This window comes from Thunnus albacares, chromosome 16, assembly GCF_914725855.1.
Source record: "Thunnus albacares chromosome 16, fThuAlb1.1, whole genome shotgun sequence".
In the NCBI taxonomy this organism is placed as follows: domain Eukaryota; kingdom Metazoa; phylum Chordata; class Actinopteri; order Scombriformes; family Scombridae; genus Thunnus; species Thunnus albacares.
Genome location: NC_058121.1, coordinates 19593600 through 19615503, shown reverse-complemented (window position 1 = coordinate 19615503; position 21904 = coordinate 19593600). Strand labels below are relative to the sequence as shown.

At 37.7% G+C, this 21904-nt stretch overlaps 1 protein-coding gene across 1 annotated transcript; it reads left to right on the top strand.

The window, feature by feature from the left end:
- Positions 1-1717: 1717 nt before the first annotated feature.
- On the top strand, positions 1718-19506 carry opn8b (opsin 8, group member b). The gene is made up of 4 exons (XM_044377481.1): positions 1718-2420; positions 15141-15434; positions 17549-17877; positions 18914-19506. The coding sequence occupies exons 1-4, from the start codon at positions 2351-2353 to the stop codon at positions 19265-19267; spliced, it is 1047 nt and encodes a 348-aa protein (XP_044233416.1). The 5' UTR covers positions 1718-2350; the 3' UTR covers positions 19268-19506.
- The last annotated feature ends 2398 nt before the right edge of the window (positions 19507-21904 follow it).

Here is a 21904-nt window from a genome sequence, read left to right as displayed (position 1 = left end):
TAGAGGATGCCCTGGGAAATATCTCTTGAGCACTTAAGTAGCTAAATACTCCATTTTCAGCAGCATTAAATACTGAAGTGTCATTTTGAAAATGCCCCTGCTCCAACTGTAGAGAGCAATAACAGCTGGCAATTTAAAAGGTAACAATAAGAAAGGAGAAGAAAGAAACTGCAAGCAGACATAAACAATGCAAGTCTCAAAAGGGTTTATCAGTGTTATATAAGATAAGAAGAACATCCAACATAGGCCTTAGGGATAACTCAATGTGTTTCTGTTACAAACATCAAATATAAACAATGCTGCATTTGTTTACAGTGAACAGATCCACGGGGTAAAAATACCCAGTGGACCCACAGGCTCACTGTAAACTTCTCACGATTGCCTGAACAGTCCCGATGTTGTTTCTATCACAGACAAAAAGAACAGACACTTACAGTACCTTCGAGTGGTTATCGCTCATTAAACTTCACAGACACTCAATGCTTGCACTCAAAGTGGCACGTACTGTATCATGTGGTGCTGATGCTTTCAGATCAAACCTCTAGTCAGAAAAGCCCAAAACAATATGCAGAATTGTGTTTGTCCCATGTCCATCAAAGCTGAATCAACACTTTTACATAGTTTTGAACACATAACCCCTTGGCTATATCAGCTTTTTGAGTGGACAAACAACGCTCCAATCAACACCTTTCACTTTCAGATGACTTGTCAAAACAAAACCTAAATTTACAAACCTTTTGAAAATTGCTCTGTACTCTCGACACCAAAACGCCTTTTAAAACTTTGACAGCCTGGTATTATCACGCTGTCCCTTTTCACACACACATACACCCACTTGTACGCAGCAGTAACATATGTCTGCACTCTGTCCTGCGCCTGGCTGTTAATAACGAAGGTCATTTCTGGCTGAGCGTCTGGACAGTGTGGGTCACTGAGTCTCCACAATGGATTTCTGGGCAATCATCTATTCCAGGTGTCAAAAATAATGCACAGAGTGAACGGATGACAGACAGCTCAAAGCGAAAAAAATTCAACCGACCTCTCAATCTTGAAGATAAAGCCTTTTGGTTTTTTTGACATAATGTCATAGAAACATCTCTATGTTGCTATTTCACTTTGATTATCTTAAACGTCACTGAAAAGGCTACGTATTTCGAATAGTCATCATGAAATAACTAGTTCATTACAGCTCATGTTGATGTAAAGCTAATAGAATTTCCCATAGATGCAATTAATTTAGAATTCGATGTAGAGTGACAGCCATAAACCAGATTGATCAGTGGCGTTGCTATGGGGGAAAAGGGGAAGCAATTTCTGAGCCCCCAAGCTGTCAAAGCCTTTCACAGTCTCTATGACCCTGCAGAAACCTAATTAAACTCTAAGGAAATATTTCCATACCTTCTGCCCAAATGTTTCATCTTGTAAAACTGAATACCGGGAGGCCAATCCTACTGAACAGGGCCGTAGCCATATTTTAGAAATACTGAGTACAGGAGTCGAAGTTGCCATAATGCACACCTAAAAGAAAAAACACTGAGGACATGACCTCTGTGTCCTCAGTGGTAGCTGTGGTGTGTATGCATGCCCACAGACTGGCTTCATTTTCTAAAATATTATTTAAAATTTGAAATACCAAGACATGAAAATAAAAGGTTACCGAGAAATACCTTGAAAACTTAACTGAGGGAATTAAATAAGTATATTGAGCACAAAAAATAGTTATCTCCCCCTCCACCTAAATCTGTAATGGTGCCTAAGCCATTAAAGATTACATAGCCTTATCTCAGCCAAAGCATTTACATACCAATGAAGGAGCCACTAGCAGCTACCCAATTATCCATTCAGCACTGGGACCATACAAAACGATAAGATGCAGCAGCATCACCCAAAAATATTGCCTCCATGAATGTGATAAGTGAATTTATGAATGTGTTCTTCTCATGTTCTCTTGACTACATTTCCACGTGTTTTTATTGAAATATAAGGTTGTCAAACGGTGATTTAACACTGTTTTAGAGCGCATTGTGCCTAAAGTTGCCAGTATGTTTCTGTTATCCTTTTCCACTTGTTTGACTTAGCTTATTTGAATAAGTCTTACATGCAGTCACACGGCAGCACTGGAGACGCTGCCCTAATAGGCTACATGATCTCCATGACGACTCATCATCAGCTGGAGCACAGTACACCGTAGCCCTGCGCTGCGCCCTGAGGACTTCTTGCGTCTCTGCTCCCCACTTGAGGACAGATGGATCTGACATCGGAGCGCACCAGCAGCGGCACAGTTTGACTTTTCTCCATCCCATGAAAACGGATCGCTTCTGTCTTATCCCGGTTATTGGTCAGGTTTCCAATGGATATCTACTCCTCCACTTTATCACCTGCGCTAGACATCGGCGCAGGATGTTACCTGCTTATATTAGGTAAGTTATCATCCGCGCAAGCTTGAGTATGATCAGTATGATATAGTAAGTTACCAATAGAGCTCAGAGGCTTTGCATCCCTGCTCATCGCAGTCCTGTTTGAGTGGAAAAAATACAGTAGGCCAATTAACTTTTTCTCCAGGATTTGGGAACTTGAAAAGAGAATTAAAAAGTACTAAATTATAGCCTACATTTCATAGTCCAGTGTCACGCACCGTTTGCTTGGAACAGGCATTTACTCATAGATTGTAATAACACGTTGATAATGAAGTGGGTAGACTTATCGTTTACGCGCACATGAAGATGTGATAAGTCAGTTAAGTCTATATGTTTGCTGTTTAGTGTTTTCTTGTGTTTTATTCCGTCTCATCTCAAACTTTCAGGGGTCACACCTAACACAGATACATGTCTGTGAAATGTACATGTATGTGTATGTAATGTGTGTAAAAATCTATTTACAAGGTCATATTTTGGGGTTTGCCTTCCATCTGGGGGTAAAAAAGTCAACGTTAACCATGACATTTTAGGGTTAAGACAATTATGGTTTGCCATAGTTCTTAGGTAAGAGATAGAAATTAATATGTCAATGCAATGCCTTCCTAAGTGACAGAAACAAATGAATGTGTGTAAAGGAGGCCAGCCTGTGACCCTAGGATATATTTCTACCTTTCATATTACATAGTATAATATTATGCAGTGTCCATAGTGCTATAATTAAGTGGTGCAATTAAAAGATACATTAAAAACCTCTCATGTAGATGACAATTGGTGAGCAATTAGTCCAGTGTTTTTTTTTCTGCTGATACATACTGAAAATGCTCATGCTATGAGATACTGTAACTGTAATTCTGCATGTGTCACATTCATTGCAATATTATATATGTGACAGTAAAGCCAGACTTAATATTGTGTAGCTCTGAGCTACATTACATATAATTCCCGCAGCTCCCAACTGCTCACATCCTCTCTCAACAGGAGTGCTTTCGTCTCGCTCTGCTACTAAGGTCTAGTAGTAGTAGTAATCACCTAGGATGACAGACAGTATAACCGACCACTTGCTGTTTCACACATCATATATGTCTGGAACTACATCATAAGGCAGATCATCTACTGAACAACATAGATGTACAGACTGTAATGAAAGATGGATGATAGTGGCTTTGGTCAAGTACTCTGTGCATGTGTATAATTGGGTAAAAAAAAATTGGACAGACTGCTGACCCTGATGTAGGACCCTGTGGCAATGCAATATAGGTTCAAAATCCTTTTTGTGATAAAATGTCAGCATTGTGAAGTGATTTGTTTCCTCTAATGGACAAAGGATTGGGTAAGCACCCTGAGCTGAGTGTTGACATTCACCTCACATCTGATGTATCCCTGCTCATTTCTCTGTTATTCACCAGGAGGAGGATGTAGCTGATTCTATCATTGTGGTGAATCTTACATTGAAAAAAGATAATTTTTCACTCATATTTGTACACTGATCAAACTGCTTACTACATTATTATTTTATTCATTCCAAATGTTACAGAACTCTCCACACAGCACTCCATGTGACTTTTTTCTTCTTCTTCTTATTTATTTATTTATTTTTTTTTGGGGGTGCAATATGACAACATCCATGGTGACAAAAGACACAGGTTGTAACTTGAACTTTGTGTCACTGTGAGTGTGAGAGAGGGTGTGAGGAGAAAGATAAATAAAAAATAACTTCAGAAAAAAGCAAAAAGCAAATTGTATTCTAAGAATATAAATCTCACTGTGTTTTCTTACAGAGGGAATTATATTATGCTGTGAACGCCTGATTCTTTCGTTTATTCTCAATATTTCATATTACTGACAACGATTACTGAGACATGTATTACATTTGTAATTTCACACTTTGTTAAGGTTTTATGAATACGCATCTTACTTTTATGATTACCTCATTTTTATTCAGAGAAATTGGTATAGAGGGTTACTGGCTTATCAGGAGGTTGCGGTAACAGAATATATTTCAGTGATATTCATGTAAATAACTTTAAAATATCATAATATAATTCATCATAGAATCAAAATCCAATAAAACACAAGTGGGTAAGAGGTGAGGGTGAGAGGACAAAGCTTAATTTGTGTATTGAAATGAGCTCTTGAGCTGGTTCAAGCACCCTAGTATGGCATGTTGTTCAATTCCCTGCTCTCCTTATTTGATGAATTTACAAGACTCACTCTCTCATTAGCATTCAAATAGAGTGGGAATGTCAGCGCTGTTGTGACTGCTTTGATTCAGGTCATTAGGATGAGGCAAGCCTCCTCTCAGATGCTTTGCACAAATTATACAGAATTCAAGCATAATGATGAAACTAATAATCACATCACAGACACAAAATAAGCATGCTGAGTGTCGATAAGAGCTTGTATATTTAACACTTTCATTCAAGAGTTGCTATCGTTATTAAGAGCCATGGGTTTCAGTGGGCTGACCATGAATTGGATCCAATCACGTGTATCAAATTGTACTCAAATGGTTGATGTGAATGGAACCCTTTCAAAGTTAAGAGTCATGAGATTTGGGGTGTCACAAGGTAGTATCCTGGGTCCTCTATTTTTTTCATTACGTATAAATGATTTAAAAGCAGCTGCCTCATGCAATCTTTTTTTATACGCTGACGATTCTGTTTTATTGGTAGCACATAAAGATAAAATCGTGGTTGAGAATGCTCTTAGTGAGGATCTTTGAAATGTAATCAGATGGCTATCAGATAATTGATTATCCCTACACTTGGGAAAAACTGAAAACTGCTAAAGACAATGTAAATTATCATGGCTGCATTTTAGACGTGTTTTTATCAGGTCAAAATATGGCTTTAATAGCACTCACCAAGATAAATCAAAGAATTAGGTTTTTAGCCAGAAAAGCTACCTTTCTGGACAGCTCAATTCTTCACACACTAGTTGGAGCTCTAGTTCAAATTCATCTCGATTACGGTGCCATTTCGTGGTATATCACATCACTGAATCGGTAAATCACTGGATTATCACAACACCTCAAAATCGAACTACAAAAGGCTCAAAATAAATTGATATGGGTTATATTAAAAGTCCATCCACATGCACATCTTGATCCTGCACATTTTAAAAAGCTTAACTGGTTGACGGAAGAAAAAAGAAACATTTATATTAAGATGCTGCTCACCTATAAAATTGTTAGTACTTCATTAATTATTTCTAATTACTAAGAGACAATCATAGCTACTTTACAAGAGGTAGCGTAACAGACCTTACATACCTTTTCAATTCAATAGCCTAATGGGCAAAAACACATTTCTCTACTGTGCAGCAGTACAGTGAAATAATCTGCCCACAAATCTGAAATTGAGTGTTACACAGAGTGGCCTTAAACAAATGTTTACAAAGCTTCAATTTTAATTCAAACTTTTTATGACCAAGAAAACATGAGTTGACATAGCCCCCCCTCCGCCTGCTATTTATGTGTTGATTGTATTGTCTTCGCTTGCTGTCTTGTTGTTGTTTTACTTTTATCTTGTGGTGTGTTAAGTGTTAAACTAGAGGACCGCAATGAAGTAAGCCTTCAGGCTTTATTGTGTTTTTATCCATGGTGATTTTTAATGTGTGTAATGACTACAGTGCAGTGTTATATGTGTTTTTGAAACCATCAAATAAATTAATTCATTCGCTTATAGCCAAAAATAGACATTTAAGGTTGAATATACTGTCTGCATACCGGGCTAGTGCAGGTAAAATAATTGGGCCCAGTAGGAAAATACTGTCACCCTCAGGCTGAAAAATGGAATTTGTGGTAAAGCTAGGAGGTCACCCACAGATCTAATACATATATCGGAAAAAATGGATAAATACATAAATTAATAAATCTGATTGGAAGTCAGCTCACTTGTGCTGGCACTGCCCACATGGCCTGGTTCAGCCAGGTTACTGAATGACTTACTGTAGAGGTTTCACAGGGATGATTCTGCCATTTGTTGGAATAATGCATCTCATGCATCGCATCCTCTTTGTCACATAGTCAAACATGCACAAGCATCTTGAGAAGACAATAAGGTTCTAATTTTAGAGCTGCACATTGATGCATGCTGCCCTCCTTATGGTCATTACATACGACTTGACTGTTCAGAAGCAAACTGAACAACAGCACGTTAAAGAGTTTTCCCAGCTGGTTTTAAGATCAAGATCAAGACATTTCTTTCTTTATTTATATATTTCTTGCTTTAGATCATTTCTATATTTGTATACATTCATTATAAATCTGGAGCAAGATGTCGGTTGCCCGTAGCTGAAGAGTCAGTGAAGGAAACATCTATCTATCTATCTATCTATCTATCTATCTATCTATCTATCTATCTATCTATCTATCTATCTATCTATCTATCTATCTATCTTATATTATATTTTAGCAGTTATCCTGCTACTTGCTACAAAATGTCACTCATGCATACAAGCATTACACATACGCATTCATCTGTGTTATCGGTACGCACCTCATGATTACGTTTGGGTTTGGTTAATGTTCAGAAATGACCTTTGATTCTGTGTGTGGTCTGTCTTGCTTCCTGTCTGGGCAAGAGGATTACATGCCATTAAGCATGGTTAATGTTTTTAATAATACTGTTGGAGCTTAACTATGTGTGTGGCCTGCCATACCTAAACCAAAAAAATGTATATATATAATTAGCTCCTATACTAAATTTTGAACCACAAATGTACTTTGCATCCATATATATCTTATCAGTCATTAACTAATGGGTGATTAATCCTTCATTAATATTTGAGGGGGAGAAAATACAATCACACTATCTCATGTTACCCAAACAGGAGAACATAGGGATACAACATTTTTCAGTGGTAGATTTCATCATAGCTATTAAAACCATCTATCATCTATCAACACTGTCTACAAACCATATGTCTTCCTTCTCTGTCAAACTACACAATCAACTCTACATTGACTGTATTAGTCACAAAATGAAACAGCAAACTGGTTTGCAATTTTCAAACAAGCAAAACTGCAAAGAACATTACTTTTACAGTCATTTTATATTGTGCATAAGTTTCACATTCCTCTCTTTTGTCCCCTTGTGGCAATTGGCTGTATGACTGCAGATTGATCAGGGCCAGATTTGGACTTCTGTGCTGATGTGGCTGGTGTGTGAGGAAAGTGGCATCGCCTTTGCATGAGAGAAGTCACAAGGGCTTTTCCTCCATGTAGTCCACTGATTCTGATACTTTCTCTTCAACTCAATCTCCTTTTTCATCTTGGAATAACAGATCCATTAAATCACTCCCGCTCGGTGCGTTGCATCAAATTGAGTGGAGCCTACGTCATGAAAGCGAAAGCTAAACTGTCACTCACTGTTTGTTTGTGTGTGCGTGCTTATCAGTCACACGAGGAGTAGGCAGGATGGATAATGAGGCCACAGATTTGCAGGGTTTGCCAACTTAAGTCCGAATGGTTTTCTGATTCTTTCTGGCAAACAAAATAGACACAGGGTTTGTTATTGTGAGCTGCTTTGCATGCTGACTGTGTCACGCTGATTTGACAGTGATTTGAAGTGTTGTTTTAGAACTTGTTTGTCTTGCCCTTCTACTCTATCGCTTTTAACTAGACCTATGTTATATACTTTGTTTAGTTGTGTACTTACATTATCTATAATGTTCGAAACCCAAAGAAATCCATAATTTCAATCAAGGTAACAGTCTGTTGTTTCATTTGGTCGCCTCTTATTGGCATTATATCACCTTTGCACATGTGTCAGCGTTGTGGTTGACCGCTAGAAGGTCATAAATTGACTTTTTATCCAGTTAAGCCACACACACACAGAATATAGCCTTAAAAATGTGCGATAGATAACTTTAGCTCATGTGGTTGAACAGCGGCAGCAGCAGCACCAGCCCTCCCTCCCCTCCTTATATTGTGAAGCAGCAGCGCGTCCCCTCCCTGGGTCCCTGGCTAGCTAATATTTTCACCCAGGTGAACATTGTATGCACTAGTGGGAACCCAAGCTGTCCTCCACTTTAGGGAGGAATGTGTTGGGCAAGTACTATGTCGGTTGCCTGGGAATTGATAGGTTTGATTTATTACTTGTATAAGCTTGTTTGCAGGTGTGGATGTTGCGACAGTGTCAAGGCACCTCATAACCCTATGTCCCTACTGTATGTACACCATATATGATGATGCCTATGCACAGTTTTACTCTTTCACTGTTTCAAGATCCCCCCATAATACCTCAAAGGTCTACAGGAGCCCACCTAAGTGGGAAGGAGCAAATGCAGCAATATGGAGGGGCAATTCTCGTGACAATGTCAAGGTCCCCCTTGAACTCTGTCCCCACTGTCCCAATTAGAAAAATACACATCATTCCACATTCACTCCTCAGTGAGATAGTGTATGTACAGCTGTCTTGCACTTCCTTCACAGGCCCTCAAGGGTCTTGAGGTCTTTCCATTTATTCTTTTTATGTTTGTTTGTTCGTTTTTTTGGCTTGTTTGTTTTTTTGCAGTAAGTGGTAAGCAATGGGGTCAGGTGCACTTCCATGAAAGTAATTTTCAGCAAGCTGGAAGTTAAGCAGTTCACTATGAAAATAGCACTCAGTGTTTGTCAGACTGCTGAGGAAGACGGTCTCTCGTGTTAATTTCAGCATTGTCAATCCTCGACGCGATACATTATAAAACTTGACACATGGGCACAAGCAGCAGATGTCAATGCACACAATGCAACATATCTCTACTTCCGGCAGACAGGACATTACAAGACAAAATTATGGAGTCAGAGCACTTCCTTGTTGCAAAAAAGCATTAGGTCAATAACTTTGCAATTAGCAATAGAACTGAGAGAAGGCTTTGACACATTGACCTTGACTCATATCTTACAACACACTCATACTGTAGGTGTATCACGTCACAGTAGTGATCAGCGGAAAAAGCTTATGCAACAGCAGCTGTTCTGTCACACATGAAGCATCTCCACCACTTACTGAGTCAGAGTGGTGCTGTCAGACTGACTCTTTGAGAGGAGGTGTAAGTCTCCAGGGTTATACACTATACATTACCAATGGTCATGTGGACTGAGGTGAACGTACCTATAAAATTTTAAAGCTATACCAGGGGCATTTGATCTCTTCTCTGCTGTTTCCTCTGAGTCAGACGCTAGAACTTACGTTATGGTTCTTGAAATGGGTATAACTGTATAACTATATAACTGTATTTCATGTCCCAGTGTATAAATTGACACCTTTTCACAGATGTGGTGTGAGATGAGGTGTCCAGAGGAATATAGCCCTCCCTGTTATCATACTGTTCCGCAACAGTGAGCTTCCTGGGTAGGGTAGTTGGACAACCATTGGGCCCTCTAAGAGCTGCTAGTGTTAGCCATTTATCAATTTCCTGCTCAAAAGAGAGCTATTTCACCTTCTAGGAACCTAACCAATGGCTAATGTTGTAATGGAAGGTTTTTTGCAGAAGCTTCATTGTTCAGTGTGCCTGCTAATGGCTCTCGCTTGCTCCTATTCTGGTTTTCTTCCCTCTCTTCTCAGATCAAATGGGAGATGTACACAGCAATTCTTGTCGTTTTATATGTACAATTTATAAAGTAACGAGAGGATTTAAATTCAGTCTAACCTGCTTAAGCTAATCATTCGACATTGCAGGAAATACACATATTTGCTTTCTTGCCGTGAGTCAGTTAGATGGATACCACTCTTAAATTCTGCACCTTTCTGTTCAGTATGAAACTTTGTCCAAAGAAAAAACCATCAGCCTAAAAGCACCTCTAAAAGGGTATTCAGACAGAATGCCAGACAATAAGAGTGGGCATGATAAGATGCAGTTTTGCCTGGGGCAGCACCACTGAGAGGAAGTGCAAGCTGAAAATGTTTCAATTTGAGTGAAAAACTTAAGCTAATCCCAGGGATTGATCAATCTGCTTCATGAAAAAGTACAAAGACAAACACACAAGGGCACATTACTATTCACAAAGTCAATATAAAGTTTTTTGTAAGCTCCTCAACATGTAATTTGATGCACAGACCAAGGATGTCACCAGCTCAAATGATGAGCTATCCAAAGCATATACGTAGGGAGCTGCTGACATACATCTACCTTTGAGAAGATCATAAATTTGTTTTGTTTTGTTTTTGTGCATTTAAAAACAGATTGAAATCAGTAAGAGCTTGTTTTAAACCTGTAAATCGGCTTGTAGATTGAATATTGCCACAAACTGTGATGAAGCTACTACATACAAATTTGTATCATCTGCATAAACATTATATTAAGAATGTTTTAAAGAAAAGATATTATCAATGTATAGTGAGAAATGACAGTGGCTCTAAAACAGACCCTTGAGGCATACCATTAAAGATCTTTAAGAAAAAAGAAAGACAATACACCATCAACAAAAAGACCTTGAAATCTATAAATAATAATCATAATAATACAACTCTACTTATGTAGTGCATGTCATACAAAAAATGCAATACAGTGTGCTTCACAAAAGATGTAAAAAAAACTCACATAAAAGACAGGTCCAAGAAATAAGAACATTAAAAGTATAGTGAACGGCTTTTTTTTAAGACAAATCAAAGAGAGACAAAAACCAATGAAAATGAATAGTAAATAAAAGGCTATTTATATTGTAAATTGTCATTCAAGTGCAGTAGTTCCTAAATCAGGAAGGTGTCATCAAGACCAACTGAACAAAGTATGTCAGCAGATTTCTGATATTAGGAATAGCCCCTGTCGTCAGGTTGAGATTAAAAATATGTGTAAGTGGATAAAAGATAAATGGAGTGGCCAATTGTAAGAGCCAATTTAGAAAAGGGCCTAAATGAAAATTTTGTTGTTGTTGTCATCACTACAAAGTCCATTATTAGTCGAGGTTTTTGGCGGCATTGGTGAAGAATTAGAACTTATAACATGGCATACTGCATTTTCCCTTGAAAAAAAATAAAATAATGGTCCGTATCTCAGTCGTGTGATAGTTACTGTAACTTAATCTGTATTTATTTGCACTGGGAGAGAACAGGCAGGGATATATTTAAGACATTTTATAGTATATTCCAGAATTTGACTGGGTTATTAGAGGAATTTGTTCATTTGTTAATTAGGAGGGAAAATTTAGCTCTCTTCACCTAACTGATACACCTCGTCCTTGTGTCAAGCATTGGCTTTAGCCCATGCTTGATACATATCTCTATATCCCTAATTCTTAATTAGGCATGTTTATCAGGTAATTTAGTAAAATGATAAAAACTGTCGAAAAGCTTCTTCTGTATCAAACCTATACCAGCATAAGCAAAGATTAGTTAAAAGTCCATGGGTGAGTCATTAGTTAAACCTAGCAGTAAAATCTGGTCTGTAGTTGACCCTTTTCTTGCCTCCTGGGCAACCTCCCCAACCTGAATCCCGTGTTTTTTTTTTACACTTTCACTCACCCTTACGTAAATTACACACATGACTGATATTTATCCTCTTGACACACCTCATGATTATGTTTGGTTTTGGTTCATGTGTATTGATTCTTTGTTTGGCCTGTCTGTCCAGAAGGAGCACATGCTGTTTTATTTTGGACGCATAAAGTTAAGGAGTGTCCAAAGCAAACACAGGACTGAGGGGACACTCCTTAATTTATGTCCTAAACAAGATAAAGAGTATCCCCCGCTTGCCCCTGGGACATCACACTGTCCACAAAGTCAAATTGATGTTACAACTGAACTGTGTTGGGAAAAAAACATAAAAACCCCATCAAAACCAGACAATTTAAGTCTGTAACAGTGTAACAGATGTTTCTAATGTGGAGTTGAAGCCCTGTTATTTTGTATTTGGTAATTTATTCCTTGTGGTTTGCCTAAGGACAGCATACCCCAACAGAGGGATCTGATATCATTAACAACAACAGAGTAAACAGGAGTGTGACCCACATGAAATGTAGTCCTACTTTTGGTTTGTGTATTTACCTTATTGTGGTGTAAAATTAACTTTATTTTTGGTAAAAGCATTCTGTTTACTCTTTTTAAAGGGATTGGTGTTGTATCCTGTCCAGGCCAATGAAAGGCATTAGCAGAGCATTTGTAACTCAGGGAATGCCTTTGCAACATGAATTTATTAAAAGGGCTGGATACCGGACCAAAAATGGTATTCAATCAGTCTTACAAGAATCGCTCATCTGGTGCATATGCCAAAAAAAGTTTCTAGCTTCTGGGTTTGCTTCTGCATTATGTGGCCCACTGAATATGTACAGTGGTGTTTCCCCTGCTGACCCCGTCCACAAGTTCCCACTCGGCCCATAGACTTTACATTGTGATCACAGATTTTTAAATCACTTTTCTCAGCTCAAGGAAAGTTTTACAAATATAGAACATCAATGCATCAAAAATTCATAATTGAAAGAGTTATAATAACATGTGTATAAACTGTCCCACACAAGTGTTGATAGAGAGCAAGCATGAAGCAAACGCTAATATGGCGACAGACAATACAAAGTGTTTATGTTGTGAATTCCCACCTGCGTCCCTGCTTTTGGCACTGTAAGAAACTCCCATTAATTATTGTAATTTGTTTTATGTAAATGTGTAACTTTATACATGTATATTTGTTATTAGCATATATTGTTTGTTATCTTGTCATTGTCGTGGTTTTCTGCTGTGGATTTTTCTTGTTTTGTTTTGCAATGTGTTGGAACATTAATACTTTTATTAATATAAACCTCGACTGGAGACATTTATTAAAGACATTTATTAATAGCTAAACATCTTGAGGATACATGATAAAGCATAAAATAATAAATAAAAAGAATAATACGGCCTATAAATGATTATAGAATAAAATAATAAAGAAGATTGTTGAGAAAGAGTGACTCGAAGTGTGTGACTCAAGGCTAACATGCTGCAATGGGGGATGCTAAGTAAAAGCTGGCTGGCATCTTGTAATCTTAGTTGTAATGCAGAATAAAGTTCAAACTGACTACACTCAAATCTTTGGTTACGTAAACTTCAAAAATAAAATACTATACGTGGAAACATGAGACTTAATGCTACCAATAAAACAAAAACAACTGAACTTCTTTCAATACAAGATTAAAATACGCCTATACTTGGTCAAAAAAACAAAGAGATATCTTAATAAAAATTGTGTCTTGGCTCATGAGTTTCTGAAGACAAAATGGGCGGAGTCTTGGGTGTGTTTTAAATGTTTAAACATTAATTTACTCTTAACATAAGAAAATTCAATATGAAGTTCTAACCTATCAGTAGGGGGCAGTATTGTCACGTGTAGTAAAAAAATAAAATGAAAAAATTAATATCTCCTCAATAGATTGTCACACATCTATCAAAGTTATACCAGTGTTCATGTATTTATAGGACAAGCAATATAAAATTATTTACATAATGATTATACGTTTAATTTTCAAGTTCAGATTTGGCTCTGATTTTCAGAGAGACTCCATGAATGTCCTCCAGGAATGTGAATTATAACTCTGGTCTGGGAAAGATAAGGCCCCAAAGAGGGGGGTTTTCTGTCCATGTTTACTGAGTAAACCTCCTTTCTCCTGGTTCAAATGACCCCAAAGGTAATTTATGCTTTTAGTTCAGGCTATAATTTAGTTATTGGTCAGAAATGGTCTCTCAGCAGGTCTGTTCAATCTCCATTTTGTCACAGTGTTTAACTTTTGATCAGTATCATGCTATCAGATCTCCACTTGGCAAAGAGGTCAGTTCGGGGTCCAGGACTGAGGCACCCTCCATGCCTCTGTGGAATTCACTCGACCTCCTCAATTTGAGATTAAAGAAAAGCTTCCTTATCTATGAATTAAAGAAAAGGCCGCAAGTATCTTACAATATGCTATTGTAATGTGTTATATACATACGTTATTGCAATGTGTTGAAATGTGGTTGTTTGTTAAGTTCTCTCAGGCAACGGTCAGTATGTGTATATTTGCAAAATCAGATATCTCCATTTTTATTAATTTTCATAAATCATGTTTTTTTATTGTGCATTCCAGGTAATATTAATCGAACAGCAGTTTGGTGGTTTTGATTAAGTAAAAATAACTCAACAAAATACAGGTACGAGTCCGCCTGTTACCTGTATTTTGCCCAGTATCCAGTTCTCTTTATACATCCATGTTTTTTGCAGATGAACTCTTTATATATTTCTCTTTGTAATTAGACAGATTTCATGCTAAAACTGGTAACAGAGGGTGCATTAAAGAATTGTTCATGTATGTGTAGATCACTGATGATGATTAAATGCTATGTAAAATAGGTTAACATCCCTGAAAGAATCATCATTTCTCCTGTTTAAAAGGACATTTATGTGGTTGTTTGCCCTGCCATCCAGGACCTGCAACATGAGCACACCTAAAGAGGGTGGTTTGTGTGTTGAAGTGATTGTAGATAATAATGTGTGTAAGGCTCAATGACTCACAACATAAACAGCAAGCTGGGGTAAAAACTTAAGCTGCTGGAGCTGCTATAATGCAATCAAAGCCTCTAAATGGAGATTATTTGTTTGTTGCAGCTTTTGTTTCATACAAGGATGAACATCCATGGATGTATTATTAGAACATTTACTGTAATTCCATTCTTTGTGCAGTAAAATGAGTTTTTAAATGTGTATTTCTATTCACACAGTCATTATCATGAAAACATAAATTTTCACTTGTGTCCTCTTAATCCTCACTTCTTTGTCTCCTCGTCCTGTCTGTCTCAGCTGTGCTCTCCATCCTGGGAAACCTGCTGGTCCTCATTATGGCATTCAAAAGGTCATCAAGGATGAAGCCACCAGAGCTACTGAGTGTTAATCTGGCAGTGACAGACCTAGGGGCCGCTGTCACCATGTACCCCCTGGCTGTGGCCTCTGCCTGGAGCCACCGATGGCTCGGGGGAGATGTTACCTGTATTTATTATGGCCTGGCAGGATTCTTCTTTGGCGTGGCCAGCATCATGAACCTGACTATCTTGGCCATAGTGCGCTTCATTGTGTCGCTCAATCTGCAGTCTCCCAGTGAGTATCTCAGGGCTGAAACACTGATGAAATACAACCAGGCATTTCCTTAAAAGATTTATCATTTAAAAAGCACATTTACAATGCATATATTCTGCAGCAACTTCTAACCCCATGTGAGACCTTACTCTCACGTTTTCTTCGCCCTAAGACACAGTATCATTATTCAAAACATGACTGGTCATCTGGTGGAAGATTCAACCAACAGTGATAAAAGCTTCTAGTGATATAATTCTGCATGACTATGATAATTGAGGATAAAGTTAACAGGTCCAAAGAATAAAGTCAGCATCCTCACCAGTTGATTATTCATGTAGAACACATGGAAATAGCAGCAGCATTGTTCTTGATTATTGTGCAGTGAAAGGCAGTCAGTACACCAGTAGGAAGGTGGTTAGCCAGACATGCTAACATTTGTAGCTTACATAACAGCAGGAAAAAAACCCTGTTACTACATTTTTGCTCTTGTATTTGTTAATTACGGAAAGGCTAATAAAAAAGGACACTGGCCTTCAAACTCTTTAGATGTTAGTTCTACTGTCCCACGTTCAGCAAATGGTAGCTGTTTCTCCTTACAATTCAAACATAAATGTTCACATTCAAATTAAAAAATGTAGTAAAACAGTTCAAAATCAAAAGTTAATTTCTTTGTGAATTTTTTAAGTGTAGTTTTTTTGCTTAAGGTTTAAGCAGCCTGCCAGGGACCTCTGGTAGCCATCTGCATCTCTTTATTACTTATTTTCTACTTAGTCATTAGATGTGTCCATCTTTCATAATTGTGTTTCTATTGAGGCGCCCCTGCTAATAACTTTTTGTGACTGTGTAACCTTTGTGTTGGTATATTGTTTGTTCCTTTTGATTAACAATTCAGCTATATGGCCAGCAAGGCTATAACTTCCTGTTCTGCCACTTGAAAATATATCACAATAAACCTCTTTTCTACTGATAAACCTGACGGAAGCTCTGTGCCTGAAGTAAACAAACAGGATTGACAGTGCAGTTGGGAAATGTAGGAATTAACTATGTGGAAAGGTTTGCACACCTGACTACAGGCTTACCAAGAAGTGGTATCAGGTGGGTGTAGCCAAGTTGAACATATATAGATTAAAAAAAAACCCTGCACACTGGTAAATTACTAGAAGCCTCTTCAGATACAAAAAGATAAGTAAATTCATTTTATGCCTAAAAGTTTACAATGTTGAAAAAAAACTGCAGAGACTTAAATAGGCTATCAAACAAAGGTAATCAGAGTCAGGGGGTGTTTTCCATGTTTTCCTCATAAACTTGCTATGTGTGGTCAAAAGACCTACAAAGGTGCCTAACTAGATATGAAAATAATACAAATACAGTATACACACTGTCTGCACTCATATACACAAGTACTGCACATATCTGCATATGTCTTCAAATGTATTGTAACTGTCAAATGGTTTAAATAAACGTCCCAGGCATGGCTCACATGAGAAATAGTTCAAGTGCCCCGATTAGCACACAAGAACTATAATGTGAACACAGAGAACATAAGACAAACACTAAACAAGTCACAAGGATAAGACTCACATCAGCATCAGGCTCTAGGAAAAATACAACAGTTTTACATTACAAGAAACAAGAAACAACAACAAAAGACCCTCTGGATGTAATGTCATTTTATATAAAATCTATTTACAGTATATCTCACATCACTGCATTCGCTGCTTATTGTCTAATCTGTTGGAAGAGACAAACTGAGGTCGTTTAACTTAATTTATTTCCATGGGGGGTTCAAGATGTTGGTGAGATGCACAGACTTATTTCAGAAAATAAAAATGCGAAACAGTTCCATGTCCTCCTTTTGTACCATCTAACATATTACTAAACCATATAGGTTATGTTAAATTGAGATTGCTCAGGATAAAAAAGGGTTTTTTTTTTAATATGAGGATATTACCAGACCAGAGGAACCTAAATAGAAGTTGTTTCTTTTTTATGCCTTGTTATCTTCTCCACAGAACCCTTATCTAATTTGATCATGCTTTCTCTAGATTTCCTCCAGATTTCTATGAGTCAAAACATATTATTTTCTATCTGTTGTGTGCAATACAAAATTAGATCCTTTCTCTTTCGCTCTGCAGAGGAGAAAATCAGCTGGAGGAAGGTGAAGATGCTGTGCTTGTGGACGTGGCTGTACGCATTGCTCTGGGCTCTGTTCCCCTTACTGGGCTGGGGGCGGTACGGCCCGGAGCCCTTCGGCCTGTCTTGCTCTCTTGCCTGGGGACAAATGAAGCATGAAGGCTTCTCTTTCGTCATCTCCATGTTCTCTTTCAACCTCATCATGCCTTCTGTCATCATCACCTGCTGCTATTTTGGCATCGCCATCAAGCTGTATTACACCTACAAAAAGGCGATGAACAACAGCAACCGAATCCCCAACATTGTCAAGCTCCATCGAAGGCTGTTAATAGTAAGTAACTTTTTCTGATGAGGAAGATTTATCATTATAGATTTGGGGACTTAAAGACATTTTAAAGTACCGGTTTGTCCTTGGTGGATTCAACACTGAATTGAGTGGCTCTTGATTAGATCGACAGTGGTCTGTTATTTAGGGATTATTATATGAAGATTGTGAAATAACACAAACACACCCAGTGGTTGCTTAGTAATACACTAGTGATCACATGTTACTGACAGTGTACAGTATAGAGCAGTGGTTCCCCATCTTTTTTTGTCAGACATACCCCACAGGCCTTACTTTTAGCTGTTTTAACCATTTGTCCAGTACTTTTAGCTAAGTATTTTAATTGTTTAATCCATTACTTTCTACTTAACTTACATTCTACATTTCTTTCCATTACTATGTTCTTTAACTGTGTATCCATAACATTTGACCAACTACCCATTTATCCTTTAACTTTAGCTAATTATTCCAATTGTTTATTGGTGACTTTTAGCTAACTATTGCAACAAATTATCCATATACTTTAGCTAATTATTTCCACTGTTTATTAATAACCTTTGGCTAACTATTTCAACTATCTATCCATTAACTTTAGCTAACTATTTCATCCATTTATCCATTACTTAAGCTAATTATTTCAACAGTTTATTAACTTTTAGTATCCATGCATCCATTACTTTAGCTAATCATTTCAACTGTTCATTAACCTTTTGCTAACTTCAATCATTTCAAATCAGTTGCTGCACAGCTGCAGTCACAGGCACTTCATATACAAACAAACTGATTATTGTGTATTTCAAACAAAATGTTGCCTCAAGACATGAAAACATCTGTCAAATGTTGGATAAATAGTGGAATTTAATTAATTTAGACTTATGTTCAGAATATGAAAGGGCCTTTTCTGCATCTTTCGTTTTAACATCTACATGTTAGTTGGTCACTAAAGCCTGTGCTAAACTAATGAAATGCCTGATCATTTTCAAGATTATTTCCAGACATTTTGTGGCATTTTTACTGACTTTATCCTCCCGTTCTCTTGCAGATCGCTGTTTTGATCAGTGTAGGCTTCATAGGCTGCTGGGCTCCATATGGTGTGTTAAGCCTATGGTCAGTTTTGCGTGACAGTAGCACCCTCCCGCCTGAAGTCACTCTGCTGCCGTGTATGTTTGCAAAGAGCTCCACTGTATACAATCCCATAATCTACTACATCTTCAGCCAGAGCTTCAAAAGCGAGGTAAAGCAGATGCGCTGGCTATGTCTAGGCTGCAATCCAAGCCAGTCCAACGGCATCAATGACAACAGCATTTATTTGGTCAGCACTGGCATGAAACCAAAGGTAGCTGCCCGGTCTACTTTTCAGGAGATCATGGAGCCAAAGACAGAGACTTTGGATTGAAAGACTTGATTGTTTCTTCGGACATGCTTCAGAGGAAAGAATTTACTTCTCAACAAACACTTTTTTGTGCTCTTAACTGTAAAGAAAAAAACAAATTAGTGGTCTCATCATGGGCACCTGGTTATGTTTTAAACTGAGGGAGCAAACTTGGAAAGATACATAATTTGGGGGGTCTGGGGGTCCTCGATCCCTAGAAAAAAAAACTAATTTAAAACAAATTTCCTGGATTTCTACACCACCTAATCTCTTGGACTAAGTCAAGAAACAGCCAACTGCACAAATCTAGATTAGTTAGATTGAAGGTGCTATGAAAACCAAGAATGCATCAAGAACACAATCTAATTAGGTGGATCAGGACAGGAAATGATTATTAGAAGAATGACTGTTTCATATTTGAAATTATATTTATAAAGACATTATGTAGCTTAAAATGCTAGTAGGTTGCAGGCTACTAGGCCATCTTCAAGGCCAAACAATGACAAACAATTTATATAAATAAAATAGCCTTACAACACATCACAATATGATTTCGATAATTAAACCTAGTTAAACAATGTTAAACCTGATGTCATTTGATGTAAGATAATGACTGTTCACCACTGTGATGCCTGTCTGCAATAGAAATGAAGAGCCTTATATATTGGCCTACTGACTTCCTCGACTGCTCTTTTGGGTCAATGTTTTTTAAACCGCTCCTGGCGTAGCTTTCCCCCTGTCCAAAATGTTCTTCTTTCCATCCAACCCTGCTCCACCTGAGAAACAGCCTTAGCTAACCTGGTGTGCTGACCTCAAAGTTGCACTGATTTGAGCTAGTTGTGGTTCTCTGATTCGGCTCCCTCGCAAACGTCCCGTCTTCACAGCCGAATCCTGTCCAATCAGCGAGCTAACGTTAGCGCTACACTTAGCTAACGTTGACTCGCAGATCGGTTTGGCATTTTGGCGACAGGGCAGTCCTACTTTTAGTTAACTTAACGTTTGGCTGGAGTCAGTGGGCCAAGCAGGTACATTCAACATACACTAGCCTATTTTTCTGTATGTTGTATTTTCAGTCAATGATTGCAGTTAAGCTAAATGGCATGTTTCTCGTCTTTGTAAACAGTCAGACTCCTGTGTGGATTGACAGACTGTGATTGACAGCCAAAGCATGCTGTGGCAAACCATTAGTGACAGGTTCAACTGAACAAACTCAAAGAATGGTCCAAAAATGTGTGATTTTTTACTTATTTTTGTCAGTTGCTGAAAATAGCCTGATTGCAGGGACTGTATGATGATAAGTTTATTTTAAAAATGACAAAACTAATTGAATAATGGGGATGCATTTGCTCCACTTACTCCATTGCTCAGGCACCTGCTGGTCTCATAATGTGTTATCTGACAAACATTTTCGAGATAGAAAACACTTGTTTTGTATTTTTTCCAATGCAACTGGTGTGTGTTGTTTTAACATAACAAGCAGGGTAGTACTGGCCTCATTTGTGTGTGGCCAGCATGAATGAGAGGGTGTGTTTGCACATTATGTTTAAATGCTGTGAAATTTCAGTCAACTAAGATAATAAATTAGAGTTAAATCTGTGCTTACAGCTGGCTAAAACCCCATAAACCATTGTAGCCCAGAAACAGAGGCCTATTCACTGTTGAGTTAACTGTGTTATTGAAGAATTAACCACAGTAAACTGCTTTTAGGTTTGTCATTTGCCATGTAACGGTACATTTCCGCAAATACAAGGCAAGATGTGAAATAAGAGAAAGCAGGTGGTGAGCTGCAAGCAAGCTGCACAGGATTCAAGAAAATTACTCATTTTTACATGTTACAAAACCAAAGGTTATATGGCAGAGAATTACCAAAATCTTATTTTAAGCACAAAAAACAAAACAAAAACGTGACGTTTACTTTCAGGTTCAATCTGTGATAGATGCTTGGTTGTGTGATTATGTTGTGACACCTAATCATTTGCATGTGTTTGATGTTACTTTATAAGTGACAGCTGAATGTTTTTTAAGTCTGCCCCTAAAAATGTTTACAAAATTATTGGTCACCAACATAAATCTAATCTTGTGTCAGAGAAAGAGAAACATTTGCACCTTTTTGTATGTTTGCAACTCATATCAATTTTAGCAGCACTCTGCATGTTGTTTAGGATGAGGCTATTATACTAGCTATTATATTAAAAGGGGAAGATTGTCATTATTTTATCTTCTTATTACAAACAAAGCTGAGATGAAAAGCAATAATTAATTCATTCTACTAACAAGCATTGTCAGTGCAGCCACTAGACTGGCCATATTCAAAAGGTATTGCTCTTTTATGTTGTGTATTTAAAGGAATATCTTAACAAAGTCTGAATCTGTCAAAAGTTAATAAAATCCACCAGAATTTAAGAAATAGTTTCCCAAAATGTCAGACTTTTCCTTGGAAAGTTTTTGAGCACGAGTTGAGCTTGACAGTTCATTTGTGATCTGGGAAACAGCAGTTGATAAAACAATCTCAACTCAAAGTTCACTTACTCGTTTGTTACGGAGCTCTTGACCGTATCACATGATCCTCATTAGCACATTGAGTTTGCTCTCTTGGAACTGTAGACTTAAAACTAAACATGGAACCAGAAGTCTTAGAGAAACATTCATGGCAACTGAACA

What these genes read in the sequence shown, in the direction of transcription:
- opn8b (XM_044377481.1), top strand. Translation starts at nt 2,351, where the DNA reads ATGGATATCTACTCCTCCACTTTATCACCTGCGCTAGACATCGGCGCA. An exon ending in ATGTTACCTGCTTATATTAG is followed by an intron (nt 2,421 to 15,140) that starts GTAAGTTATCAT and finishes TGTCTGTCTCAG; the next exon opens with CTGTGCTCTCCATCCTGGGA. An exon ending in GCTCAATCTGCAGTCTCCCA is followed by an intron (nt 15,435 to 17,548) that starts GTGAGTATCTCA and finishes TTCGCTCTGCAG; the next exon opens with AGGAGAAAATCAGCTGGAGG.